The sequence below is a fragment of the Pteropus medius genome, unplaced genomic scaffold (genome assembly GCF_902729225.1).
Source record: "Pteropus medius unplaced genomic scaffold, Ma_sr-lr_union100, whole genome shotgun sequence".
Classification (NCBI taxonomy): domain Eukaryota; kingdom Metazoa; phylum Chordata; class Mammalia; order Chiroptera; family Pteropodidae; genus Pteropus; species Pteropus medius.
In genome coordinates, this window is record NW_024352784.1 from 4,903,221 (window position 1) to 4,922,877 (window position 19,657).

Here is a 19,657-nt window from a genome sequence, read left to right on the forward strand (position 1 = left end):
ACAGCTAGACAGTTGTAGAGCTCAAAGTTGACTCAAAACCCCAGGCCCTTTTCTGCAGCTCCCACCTCTCACATCACATCTTCAAGCCCCATGTGTATTAAAGGGTTGGGTAAAGAGATGGAAGAGCAACTGTTACCTGGGCCAGAGAGAGCTTGATGAAGATAGGCAGTGAGTTCGAAAGTCGAAAGGACTGTAACAGTACAACTAAAGTCAGGAATATTTGAAAGATGAATTTAGACAGGGAATATAGTCATTCATTCATCCAATCATACTTATGAATTTAACAGACATTTATGAAGCTAGGTACTGGGAATACAAGGAGAAAAAGAACAAACCCCTCCCCACAAGGTGCTTACAGTCTTGTGGAGGAGGTAGACACACTGCACATATGCTGTAACAGAGGCAGGTGCAAAGCTTGGTGGGAGTCACATACCCTGGTGGGGAAGACCCAGGGAAGGCGAAGTTTAAGCTAAACCATGAAGAATGGAGAGGGAATTTACTGTGCTCTTAACCACAATGAGAGAAGGAAAGGAAAAAGGAGAAAAATTATTTCATTGTGACTGAAGCTGTGCTATATTTAGAAGCTCTGGGCAATCATGTTTCCCATCATGGGGCCCAGCGAGACATGGGCAGCTTACCTGCAAAGAAAAATGAGGCAAGTCACAGAGAGGATCGGATGTAAAAGCTGAGACAGACCTTCTGGGCTCTTCCATAATGCTCAAGACCTACATTCAATATATCCCTAAGGCATGGCTATGAGATTCCCTAATATTCTTCTAGTAAATGTTCTCCTTTTTGTTACTCTAATACTGATGAACTTCTGTAGATTATAACCATGGCAGTTCTGACTAAAAAAGGCAAAGGTCAGATATGGTTTCAGAAAGAGCCCTCTCCGTGTGTGTGTGTGGTGGCGGGGGAACAGGCTTGACGTCTAAAGACTAGAGACACTCAACAGAGAAAGAAAGACACCTTTGTTCATAGTATTTCAAAGTCACAGATGACTTCCCTTCCTGAAAGGACCAGCTTTCGTACACTGAATTTTTAATTTCTACCTGAGAGCAATTACAGGAGGGTGCACAGCAGCTATGTTGATTTATAATTAATTGGCCAATCTTTATTCTAGTGAAATACGAAACAACTAAGAAATAAGCCTTCAAAAAAACTCCTCCTATACTGATTCTGTCCTGTCTCTTGTGACAAGTTCCAGTGCTTTGCCTTTTAAAAGTTTCATCCTAATTATAACATAGAAAAGTTTTATTTTGTCTCCAGAACAAAAGTCTTAAAATAGGGAGCAGTCAATAGGTGAGCAGGAGGACAAGATGTGAGGTGTAAGAAGAAAGCCTCAGGCTCTCCTACTGAGCCCTTCCTGTGACAATTTTGAGAGGAAAGCTCTTTGAAGTGGCGGGAGTCTCAATAGTAGAGAGGCTGAAGTTTCCAGCTGTTCGGTGTCGCTATTTTTTTATGCCTTTTCTCGGCAAAAGGAATTAAAACCATTTAAAATCTGATAGATTTATCTTGATTATGTTTTTAGAAGCTAAGAGTATGACCCCATGGTTGTATTCAGAAATGGAAAATCCATGTGTCATATTAGAAGAAGCATGGGAATGGGGATCAAGAGCCTTGGGCTCTGGTTTTGGGACTGCTGCTGCTTTGCTTGCTGAGTCAGTTCTAGCTGGTGTTGAGTGTCTCTGGGCTCGGTCAATAGGCCCAGGAACTATAAATAGTTCTTCTATCTATATGATGAAAGGGGATTTCTTTTACTTTACATTGTAAGACTTTGGCTAAAAATATCGTTCAACAGACTGAACCAGGGGCTGCAGCAAACAAGATGAAATTTAGTAAGCTCTAGGGTCTGTGCAAATGTCAGATCAGCCTCTGTGATAAGACAAAAAACCCACCATGCTAGACATAGGATTAACAGATTACTTGCATAAAAGAGGATTTAGGATGTGGCTGCTAAAAAGCTAGTGCTCTTTTAGGTGGTGTCAGGAAGACAGTGATTAGAAAAAAAGGAGGTAACAGTCCCCCTCTGCTCAGTGCTGGTCAAGCCTGAGAAATATGATTCCCCTCACTCGCCCAGACAGAATAGTGCGATGTATCCAGAAATGGAGAGGTGAATAGTTCAGAATAGATGAGGTATATTATGAAATGGAAAAATGTCAAGAGAAAGGAGGATGGAGAAGTAGGCAGAGTCAGGTCATAAAAAGGCTTGTGATCAATGTTAATGGAGTTTATCTTTAGAACACTGGGGAGCTGCTGAAGGACTCTAAGCAAGGCGGTGGTAGAACCAGATGTGCATTTTAGAAACATCGCTCTGATGGTAATGAGGATGGTAGAAGAGGTTAAGAAACTGGAGACTGAGACCAAACAGGGCGATAACAGAAATGGGCAAGTCTGAGAAAAATTTAGGAAGTATAATTCACAGTATCTGGTGATTTAATGGACAGGTAGGTTGGGGAGGGAAGAATTCAGGTTGATGCCCAGGTTTCTAGCCTGGACAACTGCACAGTGGATGGAGAACAGTACCCACCTGGGGCCAGGGACACAGGGGGAGGAGATTTTGGCATGGGCATATGAGTGATAAGTTTGGTATAAGCAGGATATAAGGGTTTATAGCTCAGAAGATTAAAATTAAGGTAGAGAAGTGACTAAGACTTGGGAAGGGTTGAGGCCACTAAGAAGGAATATAAAGATTAAGAAACACAGTGGGTTGAGAGGGCAACAGGGGTCTGCCAACATTTAAGAGGCTGGCAGAAGAAGAAGGATCTATATTGAGTGTGTACAGATGAGTGGGAAGAAAATGACAGTAATATTCGTCTGGAGCCTCACAGCTTTCAAAGCACAATTATTTCAATTGATATTCTGATATAAATAGGAGTACATTTATCTTATATGTAAGAAAATAGAAGTATAGAGCGGTGGAGACTTGCTTTACTTTATGCAACAAGACTTTCCACTGAAAACAACTAGAATAATGAATAAAATATAAAATAAAGTAAAAAGTCTATCATTTAAAAATATTTAGGAGATGTGAAGAGAGTAAGGAAGTAGTATGCCAATATCTAAAAATCCAGAGATAGAAACTAAGCACAAGAAGCCATTTTTGCCACAAGGACATTTGCTGATCTGGTTGAAATAGAAGGAGGGGCATATAATTGGAGACCCCCTTCCTGAATCTAGGATCCTAAAAAGATACACCCCCAGGAGAAAGTGAACCAGAATGACACCCATTCCCCTTATCCCACAGCCAGGCAAAGAGTGCCTTAGACTGAACAGAGAAGGGGAATGGGGAGGGCAGACTGGTCTTCTCACAAAACCGTAGTACAAATTTATATCATCAGAGTGATTCAGAAAATATCCAGCTAGTTTAGTTTAATTTAAAAAGGTTCCATACTGAGTGCCCCTAGGCACCTGGCCAAAATAAATGGAAAGGTTTATGGTACTGCAGACTAAATACTGTGGCCAACTCTCCCCTGAGTATAAATTAGAAAATCCAGACAAAATACATATATCAAAAACAATCTTCTCTGAGACATCTGGGAACTAACCAGCTGTGAAAATTTGGGGGTAGGGGGCTGAGATTTGGAAAAAGAAATGCAATATTTAGGGCCACTTTTTCCCTAGGGCTGTGTGCTGACTCTAGAAGTAGCAGAGAAAGCCTCATAACCAAAACAAAGGGTCTAGGAATTAATAAACAAAAATGAGAGCAGCTCCTCTTACAATTATACCTAACAATCTACTTGCAACATTTTTGCTTCTCATTCCTGCAACTTTGAGATCTACTGAGTTAGAGGTCTTTGTTTCCTAAGAAGCAATTCTTTTACAGGGGACAGAAGAATAGTTTCACTTAACTGGAAGTTGAGTTTGCTACTGGCCAATTGGGTTCCTCATCCCACTGAACCAATAGGCAGGAAAAAAGGGGTATAGTATATTGGCTAGATGATTGATACTGATTATCAAAAGTAGATATGACCAATCACAGGCAGGGAATGTGACTAGCCAGAAACCTGTGTCTCTCCTAAGAGCACAGAGGAATGTGGGACACCCATATGAGGCCTCCCCATCCTTCAGGGCCCTGCTTTCACAGGTTCCTTTTCTGGGAGCTTCAGTAGGTGGCATTCTCCCTGCTTTGAGCACTCACACCCTGTCTTTACAGAACTTCTGAGCTGCTTTGGACTATTTCCTTGGATACTTGTATCCAGACAAAGGTTCACGAGGGAACTCATGGGATTGACTCTGGGATGTAGAACTTACTGCTCTGCGACAGCCAAATTCGGTGGCAGGGAGGTGAGCCCATTGCCTGTGAGAAGCAGGACTCGGAGGTGTGGCAGAATCCCCAGATCACGGATGGCCTCCCCAGTCAGGCGGTTGAAGGAAAGGTCCAGAAACTATGATGTGGAGATAAAAGGTGGGGGAATAGAATCACTGTGTGTGGCAATGATGTTCATGCATGAGGTAGGAGCTAGCTACTTTTATTTTTAACCTTCTGGGTTGGGGATAGGGGGGTTGGAGGGCATCACACAGAGGCTAAAACCCTACTGACTCTCTGGATTAACATTTAAGGTCTATTAGGGTCAGTTCCCAATCTATTTGCCAGCCTTACCTCCCATTGCAAACCACTGTTTATCCTTTGGTGCTGGCCATGATGACTCCACCCCATTCCTGGTCTTGCCCTACCTACAGATCTTTGCTTGAGCTTTTCACTCCACCAGGAATGACCTCTCTCCATGTATCTCAATCTAAGCCCCAAAAGACCAGCTCAAAAGCTGCTTCCTTATAAAACTTATCCTAACTCTGCAGCCAGATGGAATCTCTTCCTCCTCTGACTTTGAGTGCTTTATTTAGACTGCTCTGGGGGTCTTTCTCAGTTAGCTGGACAGGTATCTGTAATAGCCAAATATATGTCTGAGGAATAGGAATACTGGCACATGGATGTGCCTCACAGAGTCTCTCTCCCTCCCTCCTTCCTTCCTGTTCCCCTGTCCCCCACCACAGCCCACCCCCCAACCCCCCCACTGGCAACACCAGGTTAAGTGAGGACTGTGTGAGAAATAGCTGACCACTGATGTCTGCAGATTAAATAATTTAAGTTAACAAGTCTCTGGGGTCAACCCCAAGGTTCATGACATGCAGACATTCTGCTGAGGTTTGAATTGAAAATATTGCCACTATAAGGCCAACACGTGGGGAAGAGTCCATTATTTGGTGAGTGTGCCTGCACACCTTGCTCCAGCTCTGTTGTTCTCTACTTTCCAAGTACTCAGATTCTCAGGTAGTTACAAAAGCTCTGTTTCTTTTTGAAAAGTAGTACTAAAGTTTTCATGGGAGTTGGAGAGGTGAATAACCTGAAGTATGAGAACATGCATAGAAAATCCATGACTATGGGAAATTTAATTTAGGAGAAAGCCAAGATTGCAAACAGATTTTTCTGTATTTTCTAACCTGTGGTTTGGAGAACAGCTGTGGGTGCTGCAGAACTCATAGTAGCCCTGTTTTATTTCACACTCACCTCTGGGCCTATGGAGTCGGTCTATAGCCTGCCTCATCCAAGCCTGCTGGAACCAATCTGGCTCACTTAGACCAGGATGAGTCTCTGAAATCAGTCCACAATGCTGCTAGTTCAGCTGGTCCAATCTGTTGTGCCCAGCACTTAGCCTGCATGGCTCCCAAACCCCAACTGGATCCAGATCTCCCCTCAAACTCTTCCTTCCTATAATACTGTTTAAACTCACTTTTCTGTATAGACTTCTTTGGCATTTATTTTCCAGGACCTCACACCACAGCCATAGGTATAATATATCCTCATCTATTTGCCGCTGCCACCACCACCACCACCAACTCCACCACCTTTCCCAGAAGACTGCCCTGAAGCAACAGTCTGGCTGTAAAGGCCCAGACAGCCCCTTCCCAACAGTTATGAGCAGCAGAGAGAGACCTCGACATCTATTCCTTCCAAGGAAACAGGTGGGCACCAAAAACTCCCTACCTCCAACTTACTTCCAAGAACTTAAAGTCTCCATATTCCACGTAGACTGTTTTGATGCCATTAAATGCGAGTTCCAGTTCCTTTAAGGCTGGAAACGTGTGAAATGCCTCTGTAGGGGGAGAAGAAAGAGAGAATCTGCAGCTTGTGAAAGACTTGAGAAAGATATTAAGTGGTCATTTAATGGGTTCCCAATGGGTTAGGCCAGGCACTGTGTAAGGTGTTTTACATAAATGGCTTCTAAATTTCTAACAACCCTGAAAAATAGGAATTGCTACTTCCATTCTGGTGCTGAGGAATCTCAAGTTCGGCTAGGCTCAGTGATTTGCTAGAAATGGAATTGCTTGTAAGTGAAAGGGCCAAAAATTGAATCTAATACCAAAGCCTATCTAAAAATTTATAATAAAGTGTAACAATATAATAAAAATAACTTCTGATTACAAAAGTGAAACATGCCCCCAAGTTTTTTAAAAACCACAAAAATAATAGTTCCCTTTGATCTCAAGACCCAGAGATAGCTATGGCAAGTTTCACGTATATACTCCAGACTTTTTCTCATGCATATACTGAAACATACATGCTTTTTACAAAAATCAAATCATACCATCCACATTATACTGTGACTTGTTTTCGCTAACAATATGACTTAAAGATTGTTCCATGTCAAACATACAGATCTGCATAATGTCTGAATTACGTTCTATAATACATACTCTGGTTTATTGAACCATTTCCTTATTGATAGCTTTTAGTCTCTCTGGATAAAGGTAAGAACACTTTTCCCCTTCTGCATGAGAACTGGATCTTGGGTTAACTTTCTAGCCCTGTTCCCCTGGTAACCTGGAACAAAAGGTATGGTAACTATGTAACTAAGCAATATTGCTGTGGTAAAAATGACCTGAGATTAGTAAACTACACCTGGACTAGAAGAAACTATAACTGAACAATAGACATCTGAAGGAGGCACTGTAACCTTGGGCTTCCCTGTGTGTGGTGACTCTTATAATTGGACACGTCCTTTCCTGGAACTCTAGGAGCTATGTCTACGGAGTGTTACAATGGCTCTTTGCTCCTGTGGAGAATGAGGTTTCTAAGCCAGAGTGGCTCCTGCATCCACCCAATGAGAATCTCGCTGTCTTGGACCTGAGCTGGGAGCCACAGAGAATGATGCATGGACAGCTGCATGGACTGCTACACTAACTGCTACAATGACTTCACTAAAGATGAACTGCTGATGCTGTGTGGCTGGCATACTGTGTGGAATTGCTTGGAGCCTTCTAAGTGAACCTGGTGTCAAGTATGGCCTGTGGAGATCTTGTTAATCAAAATGTGCAGTAGAGCCTAATAAAAAGACTGCTTCGTAGATATTTCAGGATGTTTCCAATGAACATCCTTGTACAAGTGTGTTTCTGTACAATAAATTCCTGGAAGTGGAGTAACTAGATTAAAGGCAATGACTATTTTAAAAGACACTGTCAAATTGCCTTCCGAAGGTGTTGCTTTAATTTATTACATTTCCGTCAGTTGAATATGAGAGTAGTATCCATTTCCCTACCAATACCAATTGTCATCACTCCTCATTTGGGCCAATATTTGATAGGCAGAAAATACTATATTAATGTTGTTTTAATTATTAGTGAGGTTGAGCATCTTTTCAAATGCCTGATGGCCTTTGTATTTCAAGCCTATGTTCCTGACAGACTACACTGTTTCCTCAAGGGCAGGGACTTCATCCCATGCTTCTTTAATAAAAACCCTCAAACTCAATGCATTCCAACTAAACTTATCTCATTTCTCCCCAAACCTGCCTCTCCTCTCAGCGAATCCCCTTGGTGGTTGGTTCTTCCCTTTCTCTATATGCCCACAAGGTACCAAGTCCTGTTATTTCTACCTCCTCCTAAATTTCTTTTATTCCCTTTCACTCCTACTGCCATAACCCTGATTCAGGCCTCATCTTCCCTCTCCTGGAAAAATAAAACCATCTCCCAGATTTCCTGGTCTCCATCTTCTTTTTTCTCTTATAATCTACCCTCTTCAGAGCCAACACTGAGCCTCTGTATTTAAAAGCTTTCCAAGTCTCTCTTTGCCTGCAGAATAAAGTCCCTGTCACTCAGGGCCCTTGATAATCTAGTCCCTGCCAAACTTTCTAGTCTCCATTCTCTACTACCTGCATCCCTTGCAAGCATACAAAACTTCTTCAGCGATCCTGATCAGGCACTGCCGTTCCGCATCTGCTCTGTCAACCTGAAATGCCTCCTTGCCTTCTAATTCCTAAGTCTCTTATTCATTTTTTAGGTCTCAGCTTAGGTGCTCCTCTTCTCAGAAGTTTCTCCTGACCCTCTGGTCCAAGTTGATGTTCCACTTATACGCTTGCATAGCATTTTCTGATTTCCTCAATCATCGCACTTAATGTATTCTGCTATAATTCTGTCAGAGCTGTCTCTCCCACCAAACTATGACTCACCAGAACAGGAACTAGATGCATTCATTTCTAGAAGCCAAGCATTCACATAGTCCTGACACCCAGCAGGGGTCGCTGTAGATTTGCTGAATAAACAAGAAGGCTTCGTGCTCTAATAGGAACTCTTATGGCTTAAAAACATCTTTATATACCTATCTCATCTGAGCCTACCAGGCATCCTGCCTTGAAGAGGAATAAAGGACGGGAATTATCTCCATTTACAGATAGAGTAGCAGCAGCTCACAGAGAAATGTTCTAAATAGATGATGCCCACTCTGGGCTGGAATCCAGGTCTGTGTGTTCTCCAGCACCTAGCTTATTGCACTCCAACAGAGATGTGTGGCCAGTCGTGCATGGACTGACAGGCAAGTTCTAACATGAGTGACTAGCTATGCCACTCAAGAGGCAGAAGATGGTTTCTAGGAAGAAAATACTCACCTAGAGGCAGTAGGTTTTCTGAGGCATTGATGTAAATCACGGAATGAAAATGCTTGAAGTCCTTTTCCTTAGCCTGTGAGAAGGCATTTCAAAAAAATGTTCAGAAAAGTATAGTAAATGATACTCTGAAGACCTGGGTAACCACCTTCTAGCTTTAAAAAGTCTGAGTGTTTTGCTGTCTTTGCTTCAAATTTCTTTAAAAAAGAAAACATTTCAGAGAGTTGACCGCCCCCATATCCCTCTCCAATCACATTCTCCTCCCTCTCTCCCATAGATAAGAGCTATCCTAAATTGGTGATTATCATTCCTATAACTGTTTTATATTTGTATTACAAATATGTATGTCCATAAATCATATATAGTATTATTTACATATTTTAAATCTTCATATTAAATGCAATCATATTGCAGATATTATTTCAAGTCTTTCTCATTAACACTGTTTTTAGATTTACTTGTGTTGATACCCATCGTTTTTTTGAGATTTACTTATGTTGACATTTGTAGTTCTAGTTCATTCGTTTTCAGTGCTGTGTAGTACTATACAAACAATCTCTCTTCATATGCCATGGAAGGCCTACAAATCAAAAATATATGCCATAATATCCTATATATACATTGGTTAATGATGGACCACAAATTTGGCTCCAAGTTACCTGTTAACCAATGCAACGAAAGAAATATGACTCATTACATGAGTCACAGTGTCTGTAAGTTAAGAACAAGCCTACATGTTGGGAGAATCACTACCACTTGTGGCATTAAACTTGATGGAAATTTCTTCTGTAGGCTCTTTTGATGAGACTCTGTCACACAATGAATCATATCCCAACAAAATTTTATGCCAAATTCAAACCCATTTCCATAAAGCTATTTTCTTTAATTCACCTCACACGGAACAATGGACATACCAAACTTAGAGCAAAAGATTGTGTCTAAATGTTGTTTCCACCCAACGAGTCCTTGTGTGACCCTCCCCCTCCCTTGTGACCAGATTCCCATTCCCCAAGGACTCTAGAAGTCCAATGACAAACAGCCAGGAGCCACCTCAGATCTGGCTCACCCTAATCACATCTCTGCTGGTTGGCCTTACCTGGGACAACTTCAGACCACTCACATTAATGTTGCACAGGTCTGATGGCTTCCTCACATGGTGGTGCTTCAGCTGGAACACAGTGCAGAGTGTCAGCTCTCAAGCAAAGTTTATATAATTGGCGAAGACAATAAATGACTCCCCATTGAGGAGGGTGGCCTGTCTGCTATAGTGGAAAGAGCATGGCTTTGGAGTTGCTTAGAACAGAGCTGCCATCTCAGCAATTCCACCTCTCAGTTTCCCATCTGTAAGATGGGGAAAGTCACATTGACTTTATGGGATTCAGGACTCCTATGCTTCTTCTGTCTTTTCTGGGCCCCACATCCCCTTCCTGGTGCTTAAAATGTCTGTATTTCTGTATTGGTGCTTTACCGATCTCATACATTTGTCATAATTTGTTCATTTGTTCATTCATTCATTCATCCACTTATTCATTCACCAAATATTTACTAAGCACTACTTTGGGCCATGTATTATGCTAAGTAAATCAACTCTGTTCTACTCCTAACTAAACCCTTTCACATTAGTACGATTATTTTTCTTCTTAAATGAGAAAAACAAGATTAAGAGAGATAAAGTACCTTGCCTAGGTCCTACAGCTAGTGACAGACCTATGACTTGAACCCAAATCTATAATCACTAAACAGTTTTGTTTTTTTTTTTCATTTTTCCTATGATGATATTGGTTAACAAAATCCAGTAAGTTTCAGGTGTAATGGGTATATATACACATATACATATGTGTGTGTGTGTGTGTGTGTGTGTGTGTGTGTGTGTGTGTGTATTGCATTGTGCATTTACCACCCATAGATTTCTTTCTGACATCACATATTTGACCCCACCCACTCCTCCCCCTCTCCTCTCTCCCTCTAACTACTAGTCAACTGTTCATGTCCATGAGTCTCTGTTTGTTTGTCCTGTTAGTTTGTTGTTTTTAGGTTTAGATCCCCCATATAAGTGATATCATGTGGTTTTCAACTCTTTCTGTCTGGCTTATTTCACTTAGCATGATTATTTCAAAGTCCATCCATGCTGTTGCAAATGGCATCTCTTCTTATGTCTAAGTAATATTCCATTGTATATATGTACCACAGCTTCTTTAGCCAATCGTCTATTGTAGGACACTTTGGTTGCTTCCATGTCCTGGCTACTGTGAATAATGCTGCTATGAACATCAGTGTGCAAAATCTGTTTTTTTTGACTACCATATGTTGCCTTCATAATTAAAATTTGGAAGAAAATCTCGGCTTTGGAGCTTATATTTCTGTTTAACCAAACCTCATTATTTTTTTTCTGTTAATCATTTATGGTATCTATTATGTTTAGACATGGAACTAGGCATTGGGAAAATAATGGAGAAAAAGCAGAAATATTCCATGCCTTCATAGAACTTACAATCACATGGAAGCCAAGTAGCAAGCAAGTACTTATAAAATGATAAATATTTTAAAGGAGAAATTCAAGATGCTAAGGAAGACAATAACAGGCGGTCCTAATCTCAGCCTGGAAGTGAGAAAATATTTATCTGAAGAAGTAATATTTTAGCTGAGACCTAAGAGCTAAGTAGGAGTTGGTCCCATGAAAGTGGGTGGCAGGGTTTGTGAAAGCTATCAAGGCAGAAAAAAGCAAGGTGCTTCTGAGAGGATGAAAAACAAGATAAGGCTAGGAAGGCAGTCATTAGATCATTTGGGCCCATGCTAGCTCTGTAAAGGAGTATGGATGTTATCCTACAGTCAATGGAAAGTTGCCAGTGTTTTTTTGGCCAAGGGCTGATAGCAATTTTATAAAAATTGCTATGTCTGATACACATAGAAAGAATGAGAAGACAAGTGTGGAAGGGAAGAGACCAATATGCCAGACATTGTTAATTACCTTCCCTAGAGGTACTTCTCTACTTCCTCCCTGTTAAAGAACCCCAATGTTATTCACATTTCTCTGAGTGGCTATGTCTTTAAGACCCAGCTCTAAGTGATAAGTCTTGACTTGTCTAATCTAATCATGGAGGTCACATTCACCTCGAAATGGCTGTTGGAGCATGTGATCTAGGTCTGGCCAATGAAACACTGGCTGCTGGGGATGAGAGGCCAGTTCTGGGAAGCTTTTTTTACTTTTAAAAATAAGACAGGGACAATCATTTTTCTACCTTTGGATGTTATCCTTTATATGTGATGACCAGAGTTGCTACAGCTATTTTGGAATCATGAAGGCAATAAGCCCAAGAGGACAAGTTAACATGCTGAGGTTATAAGAGCAGAAAGATGGAGGAACCTGGGTCTTGGAAGAGGTCATTAAACCAGTAAATTAACCTACCGTGAAATAACAATGCCTCTAGCTTCTTTTTATGTAAAATAAAGGCATCCTAGTTGGTTCAAACTAGTTAGAAAAGTACTGAATTAGTTCAAATAAAGATGATGGTAACTCAGATTAGGACGGTGGCAGTATAGATGAGGAAAATAATACAGATTTGACAACTATTTAATAAAAGCGCAGGGCTTGGTAATGGTGCGGGCGGGAGCAGTGAGGGAGAGGCAAATGTCAAGGATAACCCCAGGTTACTGGCTTGGTGACTGGGTAGATAATAGGGCCATCATAGAGACAGTATAGTAAATACTAGAAAAGAGGTACTTGGGACTTGGAGTAAGGGGTTTGGTGCAGTAGGTCAATATGAGGTACCAGTGAAATATTTAAGTGAAACTACCTAATAGGTGGGTAGGTATCCCATTACTCTGAAAAACATCCTTGTTGCTTCTGCTATCCAAGTGGCACCATGAATAACAAGCCATCTCAATGTGGGAATGTAAATGTTGCTGGAAACAAAGGGGAAAAACACTATGGGAAGTGTTTCTGCCCTTCATCCGTACTGTTGTTTCAGTCCTCCTCACCCGTAGTGAGAAGTGAACATAATCATGATGAAAGAAATTCCATAGAACTCTGCAAAAAGCTTACACCTCATCACTTGAGATAAGATGCAACCAGCTGCCTCCTCAAAGCTTTCTTTCAACATCTGATCTGTGCAGAAATCCATCTCTTGAAAACCAATAGTGAGCATGGGAATGAAGTAGGCTGTCAGAGAGTTCTTCATAGGGAGCTGTGAGAACTGGACTGCACATTAATATTGACTTACAAAATGTGTCTTTCTTTGCAAAGCCACTGAGGCAGGTATTGCACAGAGCAGATGTGAAATTTCCTGGCTGGTCTCCAACACAGCCACACCAGTTCTCTTTGGAAAGCCTGCCCCAGGCACTGGGTAATATTTGGTCAGCTCTTCTGGCCTTCAGCCAGACACTACACCCAAAAGACAAAGGTTGTGGAGCATGGGATCTCCCTAAGCGCCCCTGATCCTAGAGAGATCTCCCCAGAGTAGAGCAGGAATCTCTACACTCTACTAGGTGCTGGAATGAGATTTTCAATTTACTATTCCCCCTGATTTACATCTTTGCTTCCCCAACTCAATTAAGAATTTTTACCTGATACAATGTAAAAACACAGGCTTTGGAGTCAGTAGACCAGAGTTCTAATCCTGAGTAGAGCAGAGTTCTAAATACTAGCCATGGGACTTGGCCACGGCAAATTAACCCTTAGAGCCTCAGTTTTCCCATCTGCGCAATGGCAACATAATAGGGATGATAATATCTATCCAACAATGCAGATGTAAAGAAAGCTTTGCATGTAAAGAAAGCTTTGGGTCCCTTCATCATTCTAGCTATACTCAATTTGCCAAGATCACTCAAATAGTTTCGGGTGGGTTGAGGGTACCAGAGTGGAGTAGCTGGGACAGCCATCAGCTGATGCTGCCAGCCATTCCAGTATGCATTTACTCTTACCAGAAAAGCCCGGTCCAGCACGTGTCCAGGAATATCCACTTGGTTTTCCAATCGAGACCCTTTCTTCTCTTTGACCTCAAAAGAAATCTTCTTCTGGCTTTCTTGACCTTCAGCCGGTACCTCAACCACACCCTTGGGCTTCTTCTTGAGGTTACCTTTCCGAGCCACTAACCAGTGTCCTCGGCCTGTTGAGAAGATCAGAACAGTGAGGAGCAAACTCCTTCAAAGCCACAACTAGAGTACTTACAGAATATTTATCTATAATACTAAAACCAAAAAATAGCTCCTCATTACCTAATATGCCCCAGATACTGTGCTGCTGCTGGCAACGGGGGTGGGGAGGGAGGAGGTGTCTACATACCTATCTCAATTAATTGGTCCCCAAACCCAGTGAAAACATGTTACTGCCCCCATTTCACAGAAGAAAAGGCTAAGACTCATAGAATGATTTGCCTAATTCCTTCCACCATATTTTTGCCTCTAAACTCTAATTGTTCTTCAAAACCCTAGATCAAGTATTTCCTGTTCTACAAAGCCTATATGGACTCCCCTCAGCAGAGCCGATCATTCTTTCCTGCGTCATCTCTTGGGTAAAGTTCAATGCGTAACATCAGCACAAAGGGCACCATCTTCCTAGACCTTACCCAGGATCCCATCATTACAGGGTAAAGATTGTATCAGGAGCTCAGGATGAGAAAATGACAAGGCAGTTGTCATTTTAAAAAAACCCCAATAATACAGGTTTACTGTAGAAAGAACTAGAAAATGTATGTAAGCAAAGAAAAACATGAGGTTTACTAGTAAACTCTCCTAACAAAAATCATGACAACATTCTAGAATCTGTTCTTTCCATCAGCAGTTTTTTACTACGAGGCATTCATTGCAATCTGTAATTATTTTACTTGTTCACTTATTTATTGTCTTTCTTGCCCTCTAGAGAAGAAGCTCCACAGAGCACAGACTTTGTCTGATTCATTCATGTAAGTATTCCAAGGTCTGCACAGAGCTTACCACATTAAGTATTGCCGAATAAATGTCTGAATTAATCCTGAGCCACAGCCCCCGCCCACAATCATCCATTTAGATTTTTTCCTGAGCATCTACTTTGTGCTGGGAGCTGGGGCTATGGAGATAAATAAGATGGAAGCCCTGACTCAAAGAAAGTCAATAAGACAACGGAAGCTATGGAAGCCCAGAGAGGGGAGCTACTAGCTTAGGGCATGAGCTAGATCTAGTAAGTTGAAAGTTGACTAGGTGGAAATGGAAAAACCAGGTAGCTGGCAGACAGAACAGCACAGAGCTGTGGAAAATAGCTTGGTGACTCTGACCACTGACTCCCTGCCCTTGCAGCCTACTACCCCTGCCTATGGGGTTTGCCCTGGCTCACCTGACCACTGCTGCCAATCCTGTCTCTTGGATGCAGCTCCTGCCCTATGTCTAAGTGAGTTAGTCCCCATTCCCACTCAGGGCCTGATAGTCCAGGCACTCCATTTCCCAAAGCTACCCCCATCTGGAACATGGTCCTTTGCCCTATCTTAACAGCCCTGACTCCTGGAGATTCCTATCTTTAGTTGGTGCCAAAATCCCAACACAGCCAGGAAGGAAGGCCCAGAGTGCATCAGATGAACTTGAGGGAAGAGTGCTAAAAGGCCAGAAGAGTCAGATCAGAAAAGGTCTTGAGGATCAGAATAAAATGTCTAGGTTTTAATGGGGCAGGCTTTTAGCAGAAAGAGTATCCATGGGAAGGGTTTTTCTGCCCTCATAATTTTTCATTTTGAGATAATTTTAGACTTCTAGAAAAGTTGTAAAAATAGCACAGAATTCCCGTACAGCTTTCATCCAGTTTCCCTAAGATGTTAACATCTTAAATAATCATAATACAATGGCTGAAACCAATAAATTAACACTGGTGTATTAGTAACTGATCTACAACCCTTCTTTGAATTTTGCCAGTTTTCTTACTAATGTCCTCTTTCTGTTCCAGAGCCCAATCCAGCAACTCATATTTCATTTAGCTGTCATGTCTCCTTAGTCTCCCCCAATCTGTGACAGTTCTTCAGTCTTTTTTCTTGTGTGATCTTGACACTTTTGAAGAGTACCAATCAATTATTTTGTAAAATGTCCCTCAATTTAAATTCGCTTGATGCTTTCCCATAATTAGATTAAGGCTTTGAAATTTGGTGAAACTACCACTGAAGTGATGCTGTGCCATTGTCAGCACATCAGAAGGCACACGATGTTATGTCTTATTACCGGTGATGTTAATTTTGATCACTCAGGTAAGGAGGTGTCGGCCTCGTTTCTCTACTCAGAAGTTACTATTTTTCCCTTTGTCATTAATGAATATACTTTGAGACTTCGCAAATATCCTGTTTCTCATCATACTTGGATTCTAGCATCTAATTCTAACATCTGTGATGGTTAATTTTATGTGTCGAGTTGGCTAGGCTATGGTAAGTAGTATGGTAAGTAAATCTAAATCTAGGCATTGCTGTGAAAGCATTCTGCAGATATGGCTAGCATCGATAATCAGTTGACTTTAAATAAAGGAGACCATTCTCAATAATGTGCATGGGTTTCACCCAATCAACTGAAAGACCTTCAAAGAAAAAACCGAAGTTTCCCAGAGGAAAAAGAATTTTGCCTTAAGACTGCAGCATCAGCTCTTTGCTAAGTTTTCAGACCCTACCCTACAGATTACAGACTTGCTAGTCCCCATCATTTTATAAGTCAATTCCTTGAAATATGTTATATATGTATATGTATGTTTCTATATCTACACATATACATGTATGTATATGGAAACAGAATGGATATATGTGGACATATATTCATATATATATGTGGACATATACCCATATATATATGTATATATGTATATATATACATGTATATATACACACACACACACACGCATATATATATATCCATTCTATTGGTTTTATTTCTCTAGAAAACCCTGACTGATACAACATCTAAAGACATTTCTTGACTGTAAAAATTATTACTGTGATGTTTTAATAGTGATTTTCTATTTCCTTCATTCCTTCTACATTTATTAACTGGAATTCTACCATAAGAAAGAGCTATTCCTTCTCTTCCACTGATTGATGTATATAAATATTTATTATATAATTATGGGCTCGTGGATATTTATTTATTTTACGGTTCACAACCCAATTCTACCTTTATTTTGTTATTCAGATTGTCCCGGTTTTGGCCACTGGGAGCTCCTTCGGGTTGGCACTTACATCTTTTCGACATGCGCCCATCATTTTTCTGAGCACTTCTTTACTTTCTGGCACCACATGATGCTTCAGGCTCAATTTGTACTTTTTCTGCCCCAGCCTAGAAGCAACTTTTCCTCTGAGGAACCCTGACTTCTTTTATTAGAGAATAGAATTTAGACACCCAGATTCCTTGGTGCCAGTATGTTCTTCATGACTGAGGTATCATTGCTTTCAGTGGACTAGGAAATATATATATATATGAACACACAGATACACACGGCTATATTTCTTTCTTTATCTGTCCCCTTATCTGTGTGAGGGGGTTGTACAAAAGATAAGAGGAGGTTAGACTCTGAAGGTAGAATAGCAGCTAAAAGAGCCAGCAATGAGAAGTCACTGAACAGAAGGGAACACAATGGTTAGATGTGTGTTTTAGAAGGCTCCCTAAGGCTGCTGGAGAAAGATGGACTGGAAGGGATGGAATTGGGTGGGGCAGGGAACAGTAGTCAAGGGGCTGGAGAAAGAGAAATGGATGTGAGACATTCTAAAGCAGGAGCTGGGGTAAGGCAAAGGTATCAATTTGAGAAGTCACCTGACCTTGCTCTGGCATCCGAAGCAGATTTTTGGCTGGAAAGCAGTTGTTCAGGTAAGGCTTCCCATCATCCAGCTTGTAGATTCCTGAGGAGGCCATTTCCCTGAGAGCCAAGCAAGGAAAATAAGGAAGTATAAGAGTGAGAAGGTACAGTATTGCTCTGTCATTCAAATGTGGTCCAGAGCCCCCCAGGACCACCACACAATACATACACCATATCTCTGAGACCCTAGAGGCCCCCTGCCTTGCTTCATAAATGGGCTTGTCCTTTAAATGAAGAGGGGGACAAGGCCCTGGGTTTTTTGTTCAAATCAATACTAATCCAGTGAAACTTTAGCAAGAGTATCACCTTTAGGCTCAGGCAGAACGGTTTGAATACTGGCTCTGTCTTTCCTTGTTCTATGAAGTGGGAAAGTTACTCTACCCCTCTGAGCCTCAGTTTCCTCTCCTGTAAAATGGGGGTAATAACACCTACCTTAATAGGCAGATGAGAGGATCAAGTCAGAGAGGTAGTACCTGGTACCTATATTAAGGGCTTACTAGAAATGTTTACTGTTTTAACAGAATTCAGAGAAGAGGGGGCTCACATTTTAGGCAAGATGACAAGCAAATAATGAGATTTTACTTGTATAAATAGGATTTGAAGGATGAATTGAGCATGCTGATAGAAGGATAAGCATTCTAAACAGAAAAGCCACAGGACTGAGGGCATGGTGGCAGGAATGTCTGGTACAGTAAAAAAAAGACTGGACCCAGGAAGGAGATGTGTGTTTGGGAGTCTTGGACAATAAGGCTAGACAGGAAGGATAGTGCCAGGCTAGGAGCTCAGGTTTTACCTAGTAAGTAACTGAGAACCATGGATGATATCTGAGCTGGGGAGAGCCAGCTGTGCTTTAAAAAGAGAGGTCTGATAAAAATAATGCTAGGTGAAATGGGATTCCATTAACTGGTCACCGAGTTATTACAATTCCAGCTCAGAAATACTGTTCCAATGCACTTTTCTCTGTCTCTCACTGCTTTTATTAAATTTTCATCTTTCCTCACCTAGAATACTGCAAATCTTCTGACTGGATTCCCATTGAGCATGAAGGCCAAATACTTGAGCCTGAAGGACCCTGGAGTCCTATGTTCTAACTTTGCAATTCCAGTCAGCCCTACCCATCAGGCTCAAAGAATCATTTTTCTATTCCCAAAACATATAATTGACATTCAGTCTTGCTTGCCTTTGTTCTTGGAGTTCCTTTGACCTAAAATAGCCTTTTCCATCTTGTTCATCTGTTTGATTTCATCCTTTAAGATTTAGCTCAAATGCCACTTCCTTTGTGAATAAATCTCTAATAAAATATCTAAATTTCTTAAACCTTGAGCTATTAAGAGATTTGAGATTTTTCTTTCAAGGGATCCAGCCACTCCCAAATTTCTTTGGGACTGCTTCAGACAACTTGGAGTAGCAGTTGGGAACTGCTTGGGAATCTATAGCTTCTGGCCAGTGGAAGGGAGGCCATGGAAAGAATGCCTGGGGACAAATTCGGTAAAAGGAAGGAGCAGTATAGGGAGTTGGGATCAGGTGTCCTGAGAAAATGTTTCCTGGAAGTGACAAATGTGAAAAGTAAAGTGGTGCAGTAGGATGGGCAAAACTTTTGGAGATAGGAGGCTTAAATTTGAGTCTAGTTTATACCATTAAGCTGAGTGACCTTGAACAAATCAGTTTATTTCTTTGTGCCTCAGATTTCTCCTAAGATAAAAACCTGTGCCTTGGAGAACTGTTGTAAGAATTAAGTGAGATAATAAAAAGAAAAAAAGGCTTCTTTATAGATCCAGTCCAGTTGCCACCCCTTCCATAAAGCCTTCACTGAATCTTCCAGTGGGAAGTAATTGCTGCTGTGGCTAAACTCTGGAGTATTTCTTCTGTATCTCTTTCACGGTCGAGACCTTCTACAACATAAGATCATTAACAATTGCGAGGGGGCTCCTTCAATAGTGTATGATTCCAGAACCTCTGATTCTAGAAACATGTCCAATTCACTGTCTTTCTT

The 19,657-nt window shown here is 41.2% G+C and overlaps 1 protein-coding gene across 4 annotated transcripts in view; it reads right to left on the minus strand.

Moving 5' to 3' along the window:
- XRRA1 (X-ray radiation resistance associated 1) overlaps positions 1–19,657 on the minus strand; it is a 44,612-nt gene that overhangs the window by 20,689 nt on the left and 4,266 nt on the right. For all 4 annotated transcript variants that reach the window (XM_039848047.1, XM_039848048.1, XM_039848045.1 and 1 more), the window contains exons 3-8: positions 17,627–17,724; positions 13,800–13,984; positions 9,976–10,047; positions 8,883–8,955; positions 5,998–6,095; positions 4,255–4,388 (exon numbers count right to left, since the gene is read on the minus strand). In XM_039848047.1, coding sequence (XP_039703981.1) covers positions 4,255–4,388; positions 5,998–6,095; positions 8,883–8,955; positions 9,976–10,047; positions 13,800–13,984; positions 17,627–17,724 — 660 coding nt within the window. The remainder of the gene's footprint in view (positions 1–4,254; positions 4,389–5,997; positions 6,096–8,882; positions 8,956–9,975; positions 10,048–13,799; positions 13,985–17,626; positions 17,725–19,657) is intronic.